Source organism: Coregonus lavaretus (genome assembly GCF_964263955.1).
Source record: "Coregonus lavaretus genome assembly, chromosome: 22".
Classification (NCBI taxonomy): domain Eukaryota; kingdom Metazoa; phylum Chordata; class Actinopteri; order Salmoniformes; family Salmonidae; genus Coregonus; species Coregonus lavaretus.
The window spans coordinates 3281171-3301881 of NC_140009.1; the positions used below are offsets into that span (position 1 = coordinate 3281171).

At 42.3% G+C, this 20711-nt stretch overlaps 1 protein-coding gene across 1 annotated transcript; it reads left to right on the top strand.

Moving 5' to 3' along the window:
* Positions 1–266: 266 nt before the first annotated feature.
* Positions 267–15909, top strand: LOC311149601 (nociceptin receptor-like; the record flags this gene model as incomplete). The annotated part of the gene is made up of 2 exons (XM_084186778.1): positions 267–627; positions 15383–15909. Exons 1-2 carry the CDS (start codon positions 276–278, stop codon positions 15907–15909), a joined length of 879 nt encoding a protein of 292 aa, XP_084042904.1. The 5' UTR covers positions 267–275.
* Between the last annotated feature and the right edge of the window lie 4802 nt (positions 15910–20711).

The window sequence follows — 20711 nt, forward strand, 5'->3', positions numbered from 1 at the left end:
ATGCTCTGCTTTGTGTGTGTGTGTGTCCATGCGTGCATGCGTAAGTGAGTGTGTGTGTGTGTGCATGCGTGTGTGCGAGTGTGTTTGTGTGTGTGTGTGTGTGTGTTTCAACAAATGGATGTTCAATATTTGGCACTGACAGTATCAGTTTTCCAACCTGACTTTGTGTTCCACTACGGTGGCATTCAATCTAGGTATAACATCCTTTTCTATCTTATTCTTCACCAAGATAAGAACAGCCACCTAACATTCTCCTCTCCTCCAGGTACACCAAGATGAAGACAGCCACCAACATCTACATATTTAACCTGGCTCTGGCTGACTTCCTGGTCCTCGCTACGTTACCCTTCCAGGGAACAGATGTGTTCCTGGGCTTCTGGCCGTTCGGTAACGCCCTCTGCAAGGCCGTCATCTCCATCGACTACTACAACATGTTCACCAGCACCTTCACTCTAACCGTGATGAGCATGGACCGCTACGTGGCCGTGTGCCATCCGGTTAAGGCCCTGGACATGAGGACGCCCCACAAGGCCAAGGTGGTCAACATCTGTGTGTGGGTCCTGGCGTCGGCGATAGGGGTACCGGCCATGGTGTTGGGAGATGTGGAGGTGGAGGTCGAACATAACAGTAGGTTATATTGGCTCTGTCTGCCTATCTGTCTGTCTGTCTGTCTGTCTGTCTGTCTGTCTGTCTGTCTGTCTGTCTGTCTGTCTGTCTGTCTGTCTGTCTGTCTGTCTGTCTGTCTGTCTGTCTGTCTGTCTGTCTGTCTGTCTGTCTGTCTATCTATGGCTGCGTTTAGACAGGCAGCCCCAGTTCAGTAATTGGTCTTTTGACCCATCAGATCAGCTCTGAAAAATAAGGATGTTATATAGACATTGTTTGGTTAATTATCAAGTCTGATTAATCTGTTCTACCCCTCAGTCTGACATCTGACCTCTGACCTCTGTATTAATCTATATTCAGATCATCTCTCTCTCTCTCTCTCTCTCTCTCTGAATTTAATTCAATTTAATTCAATTTCAATTCAATTTCAAATCAATTTCAATTCAATTTCAATTCAATTTCAATTCAATTTCAATTCAATTCAAGGGCTTTATTAGCATGGGGAACCTATGTTAACATTGCCAAAGCAAGTGAAGTAGATAATAAACAAAAGTGAAATAAACAATAAAAATTAACAGTAAACATTACACTCAGGAGTTTCAAAAGAATAAAGACATTATAATGTCATAGTATGTATATATACAGTGTTGTAATGATGTGCAAATAGTTAAAGTCCAAATGGGAAAATAAATAAACATAAATATGGGTTGTATTTACAATGGTGTTTGTTCTTCACTGGTTGCCCTTTTCTTGTGGCAACAGGTCACAAATATTGCTGCTATGATTGCTATGATTGCACACTGTGGTTTTTCACCCAATAGATATGGGAGTTTATCAAAATTGGGTTTGTTTTCGAATACTTTGTGGATCTGTGTAATCTGAGGAAAATATGTGTCTCTAATATGGTCATACATTTAGCAGGAGGTTAGGAAGTGCAGCTCAGTTTCCACCTCATTTTGTGGGCAGTGTTCACATAGCCTGTCTTCTCTTGAGAGCCAGGTCTGCCTACGGCTGCCTTTCTCAATAGCAAGGCTATGCTCACTGAGTCTGTACATAGTCAAAGCTTCCCTTAAGTTTGGGTCAGTCACAGTGGTCAGGTATTCTGCCACTGTGTACTCTCTGTTTAGGGCCAAATAGCATTCTAGTTTGCTCAGTTTTTTTGTTGATTCTTTCCAATGTGTCAAGTAATTCTCTTTTTGTTTTCTCATGATTTGGTTGGGTCTAATTGTGTTGTTGTCTCTCTCTCTCTCCAACTCTCTGAGTGGATAATCTACTGTACATCATCACTGGTTCTACCTGGTCAGCTAGGGGGAGTGTACTGTCATGTGGTGTGTGATATGACCAGAGGTCACACACACACACAACACATATACAACACATATACACACACACACACACAACACATATACACACACACACACACACTGGTGAGAGAGGAGAGGCTTTAAAAAGGGACTTTCAACAAACAAGTGCACGTGTGTGTGTGTTTGTGTGTGTGTGTGTGTGTTGTGTGTGTGTGTGTGTGTGTGTGTGTGTGTGTGTGTGTGTGTGTGTGTGTGTGTGTGTGTGTGTGTGTGTGTGTGTGTGTGTGTGTGTGTGTGTGTGTGTGTGTATGTGGGGAGGTAGTGAAAATAGCAGTGTAGTTAAAAGGTCAATACAGCTACAAGCTGTTAGAAATTGCTTAGCCATTATAGGTCAGTTGAACACAACAGTTTACAGTCCAGTTCAGTTCAGTACAATAACACAATATGAGAAGAACGTCACGGTTCTGTGCATCTGAAATAGGCCTAGAGCAGAAAACCAACTTCTGTCTCATATGGATTAATAAGTTATTTAATAATTCATAGATATATGCCATTAAGCATATACAGTGAGGGAAAAAAAGTATTTGATTCCCTGCTGACTTTGTACATTTGCCCACTGACAAAGACATGATCAGTCTATAATTTTAATGGTAGGTTTATTTCAACAGTGAGAGACAGAATAGCAACAACAAAAAAATCCAGAAAAACGCATGTCAGAAATGTTATGAATTGATTAGCATTTTAATGAGGGAAATAAGTATTTGACCCCTCTGTAAAACATGACTTAGTACTTGGTGGCAAAACCCTTGTTGGCAATCACAGAGGTCAGACGTTTCTTGTAGTTGGCCACCAGGTTTGCACACATCTCAGGAGGGATTTTGTTCCAGTCCTCTTTGCAAATCTTCTCCAAGTCATTAAGGTTTCGAGGCTGACGTTTGGCAACTCGAACCTTCAGCTCCCTCCACAGATTTTCTATGGGATTAATGTCTGGAGACTGGCTAGGCCACTCCAGGACCTTAATGTGCTTCTTCTTGAGCCACTCCTTTGTTGCCTTGGCAGTGTGTTTTGGGTCATTGTCATGCTGGAATACCCATCCACGACCCATTTTCAATGCCCTGGCTGAGGGAAGGAGGTTCTCACCCAAGATTTGACGGTACATGGCCCCGTCCATCGTCCCTTTGATGCGGTGAAGTTGTCCTGTCCCCTTACCAGAAAAACACCCCCAAAGCATAATGTTTCCACCTCCATGTTTGACGGTGGGGATGGGTTCTTGGGGTCATAGGCAGCATTCCTCCTCCTCCAAACACGGCAAGTTGAGTTGATGCCAAAGAGCTTGATTTTGGTCTCATCTGACCACAACACTTTCACCCAGTTCTCCTTTGAATCATTCAGATGTCCATTGGCAAACTTCAGACGGCCCTGTATATGTGCTTTCTTGAGCAGGGGGACCTTGAGGGCGCTGCAGGATTTCAGTCCTTCACGGCGTTGTCAGACTGGGGTGATGTGTATGCGGCAGTGAAGTCAGGCGCAGGACACAGAGGATCAGGAATGACTACTTTACTTCCAGTAATACGCACAAAAACAAAAGTCTCCAACACTAGAGGAGTAACACGCGGAGTGCGTAAAATAACGAGCTAGCAATGGCAAACATACGACAGGACAAAAGGACAATAACACACAAAGGCAAACATAAAACAAGGGAACTTATCAATACAAAATAAGAAACAGGTGTACAAACTAGACAACACAAGACACACACCGAAACATCGATCGGAATAACATAATGACGAACAGGTGTAAACAATACAGACAAAACTAAACAAACACCGATAACATCGAACGGCAGCAGCTAGTACTCCGGGGACGACGAACGCCGAAGCCTGCCCGAGCAAGGAGGAGGAGCAGCCTCGGCGGCATCCGTGACAGGCGTGGTGTGTTACCAATTGTTTTCTTGGTGACCATGGTCCCAGCTGCCTTGAGATCTTTGACAAGATCCTCCCATCCTCCATTGGCCTCAGCACTCCAGTTTAATAAAGGATAGGAGGCGTTGGGTGAGGTTGTGTCTCTCTCTGGCGGGAGGTAAGCTTGGCTTATATGGTGTCGAGTAAAGCTTAAACCTTGTATTTAGATTGTAGGTATTGTAGTTAGGTATTGCAGGTAGTTTATCTAGGTAGTTATCGTAGGTTATTGTAGGTAATTATTGTAGGTAAGTATGGTATTCGGCTGAGCCCGGTGAAGCACGAGGCTAGCTAACCCACTACCTGGACTAGCTAGCGGGTAGCTACTGGTAACTATTAGCAACTGTGGATAGTTGTTTCCAATGTTATTTCACGCTTAAGAGTACCTGTAATTATGCCAGCTAGCTGCCTACCATTCAGCTGTTTTTTTAACCTCATTATCTGAAGTGTTAACGTTAGGTAGTTAGTAGCTACTGTACTCGAAATGTAGCTAGCTTGTTGCTACCTGGATAGCTAACTAAACAATAGCTGGAACGACCTAGCTTTAATATTTGGAGACGCTTTCTCTCCGTTGGGACAGACGAAACTGGCTGAATCGATTCAGTGGCTAGCTTTGCACTTAACTGGCTAACAGTAGCTACTAAGGGTAAGTTATAACTTACATTTGTGTTTTGTTTTTACATACTGGTAACCAGAGCCGTTCAAGGGAATTTGGGACATGGGTGACTAGTTAACGTTAGCTTGGCTCTCTCTGTGTGTTCGTGCCGTGGGAGGAGGGTTTGGTTCGTTGGCTGAGAGCAATGGCTAGCTAGTATGATAACTATTCTAGCTAACTAACTGGCTGAATAAGTTGACGACGTACTCACTCAAACTGTCAAAACTAACCCAAAACTCTACACAACGTTAGACACGGACACGAATGATCTGCTGGTGGAATGTAAATGTAGTTCTGGGCTGATTCCTCACCGTTCTCATGATCATTGCAACTCCACGAGGTGAGAACTTGCATGGAGCCCCAGGCCAAGGGAGATTGACAGTTCTTTTGTGTTTCTTCCATTTGCGAATAATCGCACCAACTGTTGTCACCTTCTCACCAAGCTGCTTGGCGATGGTCTTGTAGACCATTCCAGCCTTGTGTAGGTCTACAATCTTGTCCCTGACATCCTTGGAGAGCTCTTTGGTCTTGGCCATGGTGGAGAGTTTGGAATCTGATTGATTGATTGCTTCTGTGGACAGGTGTCTTTTATACAGGTAACAAACTGAGATTAGGAGCACTCCCTTTAAGAGTGTGCTCCTAATCTCAGCTCGTTACCTGTATAAAAGACACCTGGGAGCCAGAAATCTTGCTGATTGAGAGGGGGTCAAATACTTATTTCCCTCATTAAAATGCAAATCAATCTATAACATTTTTGACATGCGTTTTTCTGGATTTTTTTGTTGTTATTCTGTCTCTCACTGTTCAAATAAACCTACCATTCAATTATAGACAGATCATGTCTTTGTCAGTGGGCAAACGTACAAAATCAGCAGGGGATCAAATACTTTTTTCCCTTACTGTATGTCCCATTTAGATTGAATTGATATCTGACCCAGGACTGTTCTGGGTTCCTGGTCCAGGCCTTTGTGTAGCTGTGTTTTACAGATTTCAGTTCATGGCTGTACAGGCTTATCCGCTGGTTTGGCTTTGGACAAACCAGTGCTTCCTCAACCATTGCACCAATCACAGCCCCGAGGCGGTTTGGACAAACCAGTGCTTCCCCTACCATTGTACCAACCACAGCCCGAGGCGGTTTGGACAAACCAGATCTTCCCCAACCATTGCACTAACCACAGCCTGATGCGGTTCGGACAAACCAGTGCTTCCCCAACCATTGTACCAACCACAGCCCCGAGGCGGTTTGGACAAACCAGTGCTTCCCCAACCATTGTACCAACCACAGCCTGAGGCGGTTCGGACAAACCAGTGCTTCCCCAACCATTGTACCAACCACAGCCTGAGGCGGCTTAGTTTACCTGTAGCTCAACACGTTTGGTTTCTGTTGTTTACAATTACAATTTGTATGCCAGAAGGTCTGGTTGGGGGGTATTTGTCCCCTTGTTAGCAGCCAATCCCTTTTTACCCAAAACTAAGCTTGTTAGCAGACAATCCCTCTTTACCCAAAGCTAGGCTTATTAGCAGACAATCCCTCTTTACCCAAAGCTAGGCTTATTAGCAGACAATCCCTCTTTACCAAAAGCTAGGCTCTTTAGCAGACAATCCCTCTTTACCCAAAGCTAGGCTTATTAGCAGACAATCCCTCTTTACCCAAAGCTAGGCTTATTAGCAGACAATCCCTCTTTACCAAAAGCTAGGCTCTTTAGCAGACAATCCCTCTTTACCCAAAGCTAGGCTTATTAGCAGACAATCCCTCTTTACCCAAAGCTAGGCTTGTTAGCGGACAATCCCTCTTTACCCAAAGCTAGGCTTGTTAGCAGACAATCCCTCTTTACCCAAAGCTAGGCTCTACCCACATGTACATATTACCTCAACTACCTCAACTAGCCGGTGCCCCCGCACATTGACTATGCAACGGTACCCCCCTGTATATATAGCCTCCCTACTGTCACTTTATTTTACTGTATATATAGCCTCCCTACTGTCACTTTATTTTACTTCTGCTCTTTTTTTCTCAACACTTTTTTGTTGATGTTTTATTCTTACTTTTTTGTTTAAAATAAATGCACTGTTGGTTAAGGGCTGTAAGTAAGCATTTCACTGTAATGTCTGCACCTGTTGTATTCGGCGCATGTGACCAATAAAATTTGATTTGATTTGATTTTGATTTGATAGTAGACAATCCCTCTTTACCCAAAGCTAGGCTTATTAGCAGACAATCCATCTTTACCCAAAGCTAGGCTTATTAGCAGACAATCCCTCTTTACCAAAAGCTAGGCTTATTAGCAGACAATCCCTCTTTACCAAAAGCTAGGCTTATTAGCAGACAATCCATCTTTACCAAAAGCTAGGCTTATTAGCAGACAATCCCTCTTTACCAAAAGCTAGGCTTATTAGCAGACAATCCCTCTTTACCCAAAGCTAGGCTTATTAGCAGACAATCCCTCTTTACCCAAAGCTAGGCTTATTAGCAGACAATCCCTCTTTACCCAAAGCTAGGCTTATTAGCAGACAATCCATCTTTACCCAAAGCTAGGCTTATTAGCAGACAATCCCTCTTTACCCAAAGCTAGGCTTATTAGCAGACAATCCCTCTTTACCCAAAGCTAGGCTTGTTAGCAGACAATCCCTCTTTAACCAAAGCTAGGCTCGTCCGGGTTTGGCTGGGGTAGGCCGTCATTGTAAATAAGAATTTGTTCTTAATAATAATAATAATAATATATAATATTATTATTAATTTGTTCTTAACTGACTTGCCTAGTTAAATAAAGGTTAAATAAAAAAATATAAAAAACAGACAATCCCTCTTTACCCAAAGCTAGGCTTATTAGCAGACAATCCCTCTTTACCCAAAGCTAGGCTTGTTAGCAGACAATCCATCTTTAGCTGCAACCCTCTCTCACTCTGCAGTCTGGAACAGAAAAGTTATATTTGTTTTTCTAGTTATCTGGCACCTCTCCTTTCCTCTTCTCAAACTGGCACCTCTCCCAGCCTAAAGTTTAATTCAGTGTCTTAATATATTCTTGTGAATAATTTATGAGTTCTCTCTGAGCCCTACAGGGACTGGGTTCTCCCTGAGCCCAATAGGGACTGGGTTCTCCCTGAACCTGTAAGAGTGAGTCAGATATTATGCCATTTAAAAATGCAATTACATTATTTTACAGTAAACATATACTGACACAGTATATCATCTGTATGACATATTTACGTTGGTATACAGTGCATGTATGACATATGTACTGTGATATACTTTACTGTAAAATAATGTAATGTATTTTTAAATGCCATAATATCTGACTCACTCCTGCTAGGTTCACGCTCTATAACATCCTTTCCTCACACAGGAAGCAGTGCAGGTCCTAATCCAGGCACTTGTCATCTCCAGTCTGGACTACTGTAACTGTCTGTTGGCTGGGTTCATGCTCTACAACATCCGCAGAGTACATCATATCAATTACATCTTATAGTTAATATAAGTTAGTATTTTCTCCAGAGTGGTGATGGCGATGGAGAGTTTTTTTTACCCCTGGAGGGATGGAGGGGGGGAGGGATGGAGTGATGGACCCTAACCGATGTTGAGATGATTGGTGCCTGGCGACGGGGTATTGAGCCCAGTAACAAGCAGAGCAGACGCCATGAGACAGACCCCTGTGTGTATGCGTGCGTGCGTGTGTGTGTGTGTGTGTGTGTGTGTGTGTGTCAACCGAACAGGTCACTCTGCTCTGAGTGGGAAGACACAGAGAGATGAGAAATGGATTCCAATAAGGCTTTTCTAAATGACAGAGCTCTGGTGAGATAACGCTCCCTTTTGCAGGGATGAGAGGGTTGCCAACAATTAAATGAAAGAGCGCAGATAGAGAGAGAGAGAGAGAGAGAGGAGAGGGGGAGACAGAGGAAAGAGATGGGGAAGAGAGAGATTAAGAGGGGGGAGGGAGAGAGAGAGGGGGGGAGACAGAGGAAAGAGATGGGGGAAGAGAGATTAAGAGGGGGGAGAGAGAGAGAGAGAGAGAGACAGAGAGAGAGAGAGAGAGAGAGAGAGAGAGAGAGAGAGAGAGAGAGAGAGAGAGAGAGAGAGAGAGAGAGAGAGAGAGAGAGAGAGAGAGAGAGAGAGAGAGAGAGAGAGAGAGGGGGGCAGAGGAAAGAGATGGGGAAGAGAGAGATTAAGAGGGGGAGGGAGAGAGAAGAGAGAGGGGGAGGGAGAGAGAAGAGAGAGATAGAGAGAGGGGGAGGGAGAGAGAGGAGAGAGAGAGAACAGGAGATGGAGGAAGAGAGAGAGGGAGAGCAGGGAGAGGGGGGTGGGGAGAGAGAGAGGGGGTGGGGAAAGAGAGAGAGGGTGGGGAAAGAGAGGGGGTTGGGGAGAGAGAGGGGGGGTTAACTGTAGCTCTCAAGGGAGAATGTTCCTGTTCCTTGAAGTGTTAGCAGACTCTGTTGAAATAAAAATATCACATATCCGGCTTTACCAAGCTGTGCTGTTTATCCATGGGATCAGTATGTCATACCCTGTGAGTCATTCCTGAAAGTCTCACGACACTAAGATAATTGATTCATAGATTTCACTTCCCAATGTAAAGTGGACTTTGAGCAGGCACTGGATATTAAAATGTATGTTCAGTTCAGCAAATAACAAACAGAGACAGTGGGAAAAGTGGGAGGGTTGAGCGAGACTACAAATTCAAAGGCAAACTACTTTTCTATAGCCTACTCAAGGGAGAGAAAAACATAGCTAGACTGTTGTTTTACTATTAAACTCAATGCTGCTATTGTTTTTAATTTTGTAAAGCAGCTTGTGTTTCTTAACCAGGCAAATGATAGCTTACTAAAAGGCTGGTGGTGACTGTTTAGCCACGGGGAAGCAAGCAAGAGAGTCGCCTGCACGATGTGTATCATCGGAGTCGGAGCCTGTCTGCCCACACTCATCACCAGCTGATGTAGGCTGTGTTTGCTGGGTGTGATGCGTCCTTCCCACTGCTGGTCAGAACTGCGCATCTGTACTGCTAATATTAATTGTGTTTATCACTGAAAAGCTCTCAATCTCTCCAAAAACTCTTGTCCAGTCCACTTAGTAGTCAGATTTTAGTAACAGAGAAAAAAAAAATCTGGTCTTGTTTTAGTCAACTGAAATTAAAAATAATTTGCGTTTAGTTAAAGTTTTTTCTGGGTCTATTTAATCAGTTATAGTCTCGTCAATATTTCTGTCCCTATTTTTGTTGACTAAATTCACGTTTTTAAAACCCCTTAGTGTCGATGTCCATTCCCCCTCGGAAATCGAATTAGCATAATAAAAAATCCCCATAAAAATCTGTCAATATAAGCTATATGCGTCTCAATCCACCGCATCCGATGATGTTGCACTTCCGCATCTTAAGTGAAAGGTGACAGAACTAGAGCGGTGTTTGTCAGACCATGAGACAACCTGAAAATCGATTTGAGACTCTCAAGAACACGACGGTGTTCTCCGTTTTTCTCTACGACCCCCACAAGCGTCTTGGGACTCGTCTGATGTCGGTACAGACGATCTGCCAACTTCTATCTGTAGCGTCCGAAAGGTGAGACTCTCACGAACACGTACCTGTCGGTTGTTTTGCTCTAGGACGCCCACATGCCTCACGACTCGTCTGAAGGTCCTCCGGTACCAGTTGAAAAAAACGATGAAATTATATTTGAAGAGCGTTTACTGCCAAAAAATAAGGGTTTAAATGCATGTAAATAAAACAATTACAAATGTTTCCTGATCTTTCTTATATCTCTCAGATATGGGACAGACACTTCCGAACAAACTTCCTTTTGATTTTTTGGGGGGACTATCTGTTGTTCCATGTAGTGAATCTGTTATTCAATGTGTTTGTATGGGCTAATAGCAGTAAAGACTATCTGTTGTTCCATGTAGTGAATCTGTTATTCAATGTGTTTGTATGGGCTAATAGCAGCAAGGACTATCTGTTGTTCCATGTAGCGAATCTGTTATTCAATGTGTTTGTATGGGCTAATAGCAGTAAGGACTATCTGTTGTTCCATGTAGTGAATCTGTTATTCAATGTGTTTGTATGGGCTAATAGCAGTAAGGACTATCTGTTGTTCCATGTAGTGAATCTGTTATTCCATGTGTTTGTATGGGTTAATAGCAGTAAGGACTATCTGTTGTTCCATGTAGTGAATCTGTTATTCAATGTGTTTGTATGGGCTAATAGCAGTAAGGACTATCTGTTGTTCCATGTAGTGAATCTGTTATTCAATGTGTTTGTATGGGCTAATAGCAGTAAGGGAAAATTAAAATATTCATCAAGCATTTTTTATATATATTTGTTTGATACTTCAATGGGTCTTAAAATTCTAAATCAAATAGCTAAATTATCCTCGGTTTGACATTCTTAAAACAATTCCATATAGCTTAGTAGAACCCCCTCCCCCCGTCTTAGACAGAGCTCAGACTGTAGCGGGTTAACAAACCTGGTAATATTGCTGCACTTGCTTAGTCTAGGGGTCTTAAAATTCTAAATCAAATAGCTAAATGATCCTTGGTATGACATTCTTAAAACAATTCCATATAGCTTAGTAGAACCCCTAGTTAACTGGTCTGTAACCTAATTTAAGATGTGTGGAAGTAAGCATGCACAACTAGGTGTTTAATGTCTGTAGCCAGGAGACAGCTACCTTACCTTAGGTCCAGGGCCAGCTCCGTCTTGACCTCTTGGTTGGCCAGTCCAAGCAGAAAAATGATTTGTTCAGATGGTGACGAAAAAGAAAACGTATATAAAAAATATTTTAAAAAATTAAAAGAAAGGAAAGGCCTCATGGAACAAAACCAGCAGCTGGGACACTGACTCGTGATCATATTCATTTACTGCACCTGATGTGCTCATCAGCCTATGTAGTTAATTATAATCCTAAAGGGTAAAAAGACATTCAGGTTCAGATGAACTCTCAGCATAACAGAGTTGGAACACGTGTTTAATGTAATATACTGTAGATTAGGGCCTGTGTCCCAAATAGCACCCTGCTACCTTTTGGGACGCAGACTAGATAGAGGCTTTGAACTGGGGGAGAGTGTCATAATCACAACAGAGAGAAAGAAAGAGGTTTCTTCTAAATACCAAAGACAAGTGTTTCTTTTTTTAAAATATAAACTTTCAAAAATCGTCTTTTGAAGTTCAGGATTGCTCCCTTCAGCTGCCAGGGTTTGTTAAAAACAATTCCACTGAACTGAATTTAGTTTTGTATTAAAGAGCTACAGGACTGTCAGAGTTCTCAGCTGATCAGTTTTAGAGGCAGTTTTGAAAGGCAGGCTGTGGAAATGTCAGATCAAATGTCAGAGATAAAGTGATTATACTTTGAGGGAGGGAAAAACAGAATGACTGTGTTTATTTTGGATTGTGTGATGGAATTTATTCCTATGTTGAATCGTTTTGTGAATGAAAGCTCATCCACAATAGAGTCATTCCATATGTCTACGGGACCTGTGACACGAGGTCTACAGACAATCACGGACTACAAAAGGAAATCCAGCCACGTCGGTCTCGCTTCCAGACAAGCTAAACACCTTCTTCGCCCGCTTTGAGGATAACACAGTGCCACCGATGCTGCCCACTACCAAGGACTGTGGCCTCTCCTTCTCCGTAGCCGACGTGAGTAAGACATTTAAGCATGTTAACCCCCGCAAGGCTGCCGGCCCAGACAGCATCCCTAGCCGCGTCCTCAGAGCATGCGCAGACCAGCTGGCTGGTGTGTTTACGGACATATTCAATCTCTCCCTATCCCAGCCTGCTGTCCCCACATGCTTCAAGATGGCCACCATTGTTCCTGTACCCAAGAAAGCAAAGGTAACTGAACTAAATGACTATCGCCCCATAGCACTCACCTCTGTCATCATGAAGTGCTTTGAGAGACTAGTCAAGGATCATATCACCTCTACCTTACCTGTCACCCTAGACCCACTTCAATTTGCTTACCGCCCCAATAGATCCACAGACGATGCAATCGCCATCACACTGCACACTGCCCTATCCCATCTGGACAAGAGGAAAACCTACGTCAGAATGCTGTTCATTGACTATAGCTCAGCATTCAACACCATAGTACCCTCCAAGCTCATCATTAAGCTTGAGGCCCTGGGTCTGAACCCCGCCCTGTGCAACTGCGTCCTGGACTTCCTGACGGGCCGCCCCCAGGTGGTGGAGGTAGGAAACAACATCTCCACTTCGCTGATCCTCAACACTGGGGCCCCACAAGGGTGTGTGCTCAGCCCCCTCCTGTACTCCCTGTTCACTCATGACTGCGTGGCTACGCACGCCTCCAACTCAATCATCAAGTTTGCAGACAACACAACAGAGGTAAGCCTGATTACCAACAATAATGAGACAGCCTACAGGGAGGAGGTGAGGGATCCGGGAGTGTGGTGCCAGGAAAATAACCTCTCACTCAACGTCAACAAAACAAAGGAGATGATCGTGGACTTCAGGAAACAGCAGAGGGTGCACCCCCCTATCCACATTGACGGGACAGCAGTGGGGAAGGTGGAATGCTTCAAGTGCCTTGGCGTACACATCACTGACAAACTGAAATGGTCCACCCATGCAGACAGTATGGTGAAGAAGGCGCCTCTTCAACCTCAGGAGGCTGAAGAAATTTGGCTTGGCACCTAAAAACCCTCACAAACTTTTACAGATGCACAATTGAGAGCATCCTGTCGGGCTGTATCATCGCCTGGTACGGCAACTGCACCACCCGCAACTGCAGGGCTCTCCAGAGGGTGGTGCGGTCTGCAGAACGCATTACCGGAGGCAAACTACCCGCCCTCAAGGACACCTACAGCACCCGATGTCACAGGAAGGCCAAAAAGATCATCAAGGACATCAACCACACGAGCCACTGCCTTTTCACCCCGCTATCATCCAGAAGGCGAAGTCAGTACAGGTGCATCAACGCTGGGACCGAGAGAATGAAAAACAGCTTCTATCTCAAGGCCATCAGACTGTTCATTTGCCATCACTAGCACATTAGAGGCTGCTGCTGCCTATTGAAATCACTGGCCACTTTAAGAAATGGAACACTAGTCACTTGAATAATGTTTACATATCTTGCATGACTCATCTCATATGTATATACTGTATTCTATAATATTCTACTGTATCTTAGTCCTTGCCGCTCTGGCATTGCTTGTCCATATAGGTATATATGTATATATTCTTAAATTCCATTCCTTACTTAGATTGTGTGTATTTGGGTATATGTTGTGAAATTGTTAGATATTACATCTGCTAAACACATGTATGTGACAAATAAAATTTGATTTGATTTGTTTTCAAAGAGATTGGATTCTTAGCAGTGATTTGTTTGATTGGATTATTCTGTCCTCTCAATCCTTATACTATATTAATCCCTCTGACCTATAGACGGGTTGGTTGTTTAGCAATAAAACTGACGCCTGCACAACTATGGGTTAAAACTGACGGGGCTGGCTTAGATTGTTGACAATATTTTAACTATATTTCGTCTCCAAATGTTTATTGAAAACATAAATAAATTTGCACAATGAGCACTTGTTGTCTCTCAAATGCATCATTACAGTTGTTGGTTAGCTAGCTAGCAAGTTTTATCCATATTAGCATTAGACGTGACAGTCAAACAAGACATGGTATCAAGAACAAGATAAAACGCGCTAAAACGAGCAAGCTACGATTCCCCACATGGCAGCTTCTTGTCCTTGTTGATAGCTACACTGCCTTCAGAAAGTATTCATACCCCTTGTCTTGTTCCACATTGTGTTGTTGTTCCAGCCTGAATTCAAAATGGATTACATAGATTTTTTTCTCTCACCCATCTACACACAATACCCCATAATGACAAAGTGAAAACATGTGTTTTTAGAGAAATGTTAGCAAATATATTGAAAATGAAATACAGAAATATGTAATTTACATAAGTATTCACACCCCTGAGTCAATACATGTTAGAATGACCTTTGGCAGCGATTACAGCTGTGAGTCTTTCTGGGTAAGTCTCTAAGAGCCCTTCACACCTGGATTGTACAATATTTGCACATTATTATTTTAAATATTCTTCAAGCTGTGTCAGGTTGGTTGTTGATCATTGCTAGACAGCCACTTCCAAGACGTGCCATAGATTTCCAAGCCGATTTAAGTCAAAACTGTAACTATGCCACTCAGGAACATACAATGTCGTCTTGGCCTTGTGTTTTAAGTTATTGTCCTGCTGAAGGTGAATTTGTCTCCCATTGTCTGTTGGAAAGCAGACCGAACCAGGTTTTGCTCTAGGATTTTGCCTGTTCTTAGCTCTGTTCCATTCATTTTTATCCTAAAGATAAGCTCCCTAGTCCTTGCCGATGACAAGCATACCCATAACATGATGCAGCCACCACCATGCTTGAAAATATGAAGAGTGGTACTCAATGATGTGTTGTGTTGGAAGTTCCCCAAACCTAACGCTTTGTATTCAGGACAGAAAGTTAATTTCTTTGCCACATTTCTTGCAGTTTTTCTTTAGTGCCTTGTTGCAAACAGGATACATGTTTTGGAATATTTTTATTCTGTACATGCTTCCTTCTTTTCACTTTGTATTGTGAAGTAACAACAATGTTGTTGATCCATACTCAGTTTTATCCTATTAAACTCTGTAACTGTTTTAAAGTCACCATTGGCCTCATGGTGAAATCCCTTAGCGGTTTCCTTCCTCTCCGGCAACTGAGTTAGGACTTGTACATTCCCAGGTATAGAGTGTAACATAGTCCTCCCAGACCCACATAGCTACTGGGACCCTATGTCCAACCCTAACCTCTATGTCCAACCCTAACATTAACCCCTATGTCCTGTTTCTAACCCTAACCCTCTGTCCTGTCTCCCTCCCAGGTGTAGAGTGTAACATAGTCCTCCCAGACCCTCATACCTACTGGGACCCGGTGTTCGGCACCTGCGTCTTCCTCTTCTCCTTCCTCATCCCAGTTACCATCATCAGTGTCTGCTACAGCCTGATGGTCAATCGCCTCCGCAGCGTCCGCATCCTGTCCGGCTCCAAGGAGAGGGATCGTAATCTGCGCCGCATCACCCGCATGGTCCTGGTCGTAGTGGTGGCCTTCGTGGTCTGCTGGACCCCCATCCAGATCATGGCTCTGGCCCAGTTGCTGGGCTTCAACCTGGGTAGCCTCCTCACGATGGCCCTGATGCACTTCTGTATCGCGCTGGGCTACGTCAACAGCAGTCTCAACCCAGTCCTCTACGCCTTCCTGGACGAGAACTTCAAGAGGTGCTTCAGGGAGTTCTGCCACCCGGGTCCGTTCCGCCTGGACAGCCGGCAGCAGTCGGGTCGGATGAGGAGCATCGCCCGCGAGGTTGCCTACAACTGCAAAACAGCGGACGGGAATATGAACCCCGCATGACTAGGCGTGGAGCTGCCCCTGGTCTGCCAGGAGCCCCAGAACAACCACCACCAAGGGACAGGGAACTCCAACACGGAGCTCACCCAGATCACTACCCTCTAGCAGCACGTCGGCCCCCTGGGCTGGGGCCGAACGAGGACGAGCCAGGGTAGGGGCAGAGCCAGGGGGCCGGAGGTGGCCCGGGGCAGGGGCAGTGTCCGAATGGCCTGGTTGGTGCCGGAGCCGGATCTGGGCCGGAGTGGCTTGGAGGTCGAAAGCAGGGTCACGTACTCTAACAGACTTTCTACTAGGGACTAAGGGGCTCTACTTTTCTGTGTCTTTAGTAAACATGGATGTCATTTTGCCTTATTTTAATTGATTGATCATTTTCGGGCCGATTTAAATTTCAGAGTTTAGGTCTGTGAGTTTAGGTCTGTGAGTTTAGGTCTGTGAGTTTAGGTCTGTGTGCTTCAAGGACAATTTCCGCGAAAGTCTACCGTTTTTGCGCACACTTATCTCAACTCTGAGTCTGGCCCGTTGTTGGTTGGTTGATTCGTTATGTTGTCATTTTTTCGTTGTGTTGTACTTTTTTATTCTGTTTATATTCTGTAAGTGGAGGTTCAGTTTTTTTTTGTGTATTTCAGTTTTATTTTTTTTCGAGAGGAACAACGTATCTGATTCCATGGCCTTAGATATCAAGCAAAGTCTGTTATAAATGCTATCCACTGTCCTGGATAAAGCGTGTTAGTCCTTGATAGTGCTTTACTGTTAGTTTTCCATACCTGTTTGTTTTCTATTACCTTGCAAGTGTTGTGTAGGAACAGGCAAGACATCACAACAGAGACTTGCTTGTTGAGGCCTTTATTCATTGTTACCGATGAAATAATCATAGATGATGATGCTGCCTGACGTTCCACGTATATATATATCTTTGCTTGTCGTCCTGTAAAAAAAGAAGCAACGATATTTTGTATTACAATGTGTTTTGGAGCAGCACAGTCTTCAAGTATTATTACTTAAAAAGGGAAAAACAAGGTGCGGCAAAATTTAAATATATAATTATATATAATGTGGTGTGCATAGAAATATAATTAATTATATTCATAATATTTTTATGGTGGTGTTACTCTGTATATATAGACATGCTATATAGAAAGGTATGTAAAAGTATATAAGTATTGTTACAGTCATCTATCTAAGACACTTCTAAGACATCTGTCTTTCTTTATGAATCATGTTATTTGTGTATATTTGCATCTTGTTGTTTACTGTTTGTGTGCAAAAGTGCAGGTAGAATCTTTCCTGGGGTTGCAAAATTCTGGTAACTTTCCCAAAATTCCCAGGTTTTTAAAAAGGTCTTGGTTGGGGGCTTCCAGATTTCCTGCTTATCCCCTTCCAGTTCCTGGAATCTTTCAACCAGGTTTTTCTGGAATAGCAGGGAATTTTGGGAAAGTTACCAGAATTTTGCAACCCTAGTCTTTCCATTAGTTTACATTTCCAGACCACTTGAATGTCAACAGAATATTCTCAAAAAGCCAAATCTAGCAAAAAAAATGTTGTTGTCATTATTATTACAAGAGCAAAACAGTGTTTGCGTAAATGGTTGTTGCTGTAATGAAGATTGTAACAGTATGTTTGCTCATGAACTGCATTTTACGTAGCTATTTATTATTATTAATTAGTGGCTCAGTTGCTGATGCTAAAGACAGTTTGTATGCTAGCCAGCTTGTTGTTGATGCTAAAGAACATTTGCCGAAGCGTGAATTTGAAATGTGTATATTTTTATCTGCGTATTAATAAAATGGCGTTGATGGGAAGCGTCCTTTGTTTTTGTTTAATTCTCTTTGGTAATCCGATAATAGAAAATGTATTATCAACCCTCATAGAATAACCACTTAAAAGAATTGTTCATCTAAAATAAAGTTTTACCTATATATTTCGATTTACCTTATGCTTTTGAGAGCATCGCTAGCTGGGTCCATTCGTTTCCATTATTATTGCTACATATTCAAAAATGCTAGTCAGGAGATGGTGTGCATTGCTAAATAACACGCTAACGGGCATTCAGACTTGTCTGGATTAGGGTTGCAAAATTCTGGTAACTTGGTTGTCCAGAAATCCTGGTTGGAAGATTCTCGGAACCAGAAGGGGATAAGCAGAAATCCTCCAACCAGGAGTTCTTTGGGGAAGTTACCAGAATTCTGCAACCCTAGTCTGGCTGAGCCGCCAACACTTAAGACAAGTTGGAAACAAGGTACAATTTAAATTATTCCCAATTTATTCATGATTATCCGTAATCATGCTAGCATCCACATTCATGTATTTTATTGTATTTATTAGGGATCCCCATTAGCTGCTGCCAAGTCAGCAGCTTCTCTTCCTGGGATCCAAAAGCATTAAGGCACATTATATATAAAACAAAACATGAATAAAAGAGTACATCATATAACATTACTAAACCATTACATATCTACAACATGTAGAACATCACCATATAACATTACTACACCATTACATATCTACAACATGTACAACATCACCATATAACATTACTAGACCATTACATATCTACAACATGTACAACATCACCATATAACATTACTACACCATTACATATCTACAACATGTACAACATCACCATATAACATTACTAAACCATTACATATCTACAACATGTACAACATCACCATATAACATTACTAAACCATTACATATCTACAACATGTACAACATCACCATACAACATTACTAAACCATTACATATCTACAACATGTACAACATCACCATATAACATTACAACACCATTACATATCTACAACATGTACAACATCACCATATAACATTACTACACCATTACATATCTACAACATGTACAACATCACCATATAACATTACTATACCATTACATATCTACAACATGTACAACATCACCATATAACATTACTAAACCATTACATATCTACAACATGTACAACATCACCATATAACATTACAACACCATTACATATCTACAACATGTACAAAATCACCATATAACATTACTAAACCATTACATATCTACAACATGTACAACATCACCATATAACATTACAACACCATTACATATCTACAACATGTACAACATCACCATATCATATTACTACAATGTACATGTGTGTAGAGTGCGTGTGCTAGCGTGTTTGTATGTGTGCGTGTGTGTATGTGTGTATGTTCTTGTGTGTGTGTGTTTCTTCACAGGAAAGAAAGGTATACGGAATGGAATGATGCAAAATGTGAGCTGCAAATTTAAGAAAACGAACACTAAAGTGACAGTTATAAATGTATGTGGATATTACCGACGGTGGCTCCCGATAGCGGCAAATTCTTCACATGATACAAATCGTAAAATAAAACGGAGAAAAGCCCGGGCATATAATTAAAACATTCTAAAGCGCATACATCAACTCGGCAGGTTCAGCTCTACAGAAGCCTATAGCTTGGGGCTCCAAATTTAATCAACGTAAATGATGAGGGCACACAATGAACATTCTGAATAACGGCACAGCTATTTGTAGTCTACTTCACTATGGAAAAAGGGCTGCAGTACATGTCATGTTGATATCATGTTCAGTTTGTTTCTATATGGCTAGTTTCACATTGGTCTCCAGGCATCATAAGGGAAAATTATCTAAAACAATTGCTATGTGTATTTACAATCCCCTTCGCCAAACGGATTACTCATTTACCTAGCTCTTATCAATAGCTCTTATCAATAGCTCTTATCAATTTATAAATTACAGCGCATGGAGAAAGCTGTTAGTTCTATCGGGGAAAAAAATCAGTCGATGAATTAGGGCGGTAGGTAGCTTAGTGGTTAAGAGCGTTGTGCCAGTAACCGAAAGGTCGCTGGTTCTAATCCCTGAGCTGACTAGGTGAATAATCTGTCGATGTGCCCTTGAGCAAGGCACTTCGCCCTAATCGCTCTAGATATGAGCGTCTGCTAAATGACAAAAACAAAAATTCCACTTGGAACCAGAAGGTTCACTCGTTCGTAAACTTGGTGGAATTATGAGGGAATTAAATCAAGGTTAGAATAAGGCATATGTGTAGCCACACATTCATTTATTCAATCTCCACCCCAAACGAATAGCGGGTGAATAGCATGCTGTTCTCGCTCTTATGTTCAAGGTCAGAATACGTAGAGAGAAAAGTGCATGAAGAAAAGGGAATTATGTACCATTTAAGCAAGTTTAACTCAGGTCGGAATCGGCCCCAAACTGAAGCTTAAAACTTGACAAATCAAGTCTGAGTTTTAATCGTTCTTTTCAGATTCTTTCACATTATATCAAAAGAAAAAATATGTTTTTAGCAGTCCCACATTAGCCTCTGAAATTGATACGGTGCACTGACAATACACTCTTCAATTAATAGTCCTTTCATTTTTCAGCTTTTAAATCCAAAACAGCTTAAATCAACATTATGTTTCAAAACTGGGTTTTCTGATGTGTAGACTGATCGTTTGACTTTCTTCTCTGAAATAATCCACTCTTCTTTCCTTAACATGCTGTCAAATTACGGATAACATATTCTGAGGACGTGAGCAGAAAAGTAAAGGTATTTTTAAAACACGTTGCTTCTTGAGAAATAACAAGGCCACAGACAGACATAAAGGGCTGAACACAGCAGGATGACAGGCCACCTCAGGGCCTTAGGCGGCCTGGCTCGACCTCACGTACCGCATTGCCCGTCCAAATAAAACTTTTAAATATTGATCATTTATTTGACCGAGACGCGCCAACAGAAAGACGCAACAATCTCAGATAGAGCATCCTAGCGAGCAAAA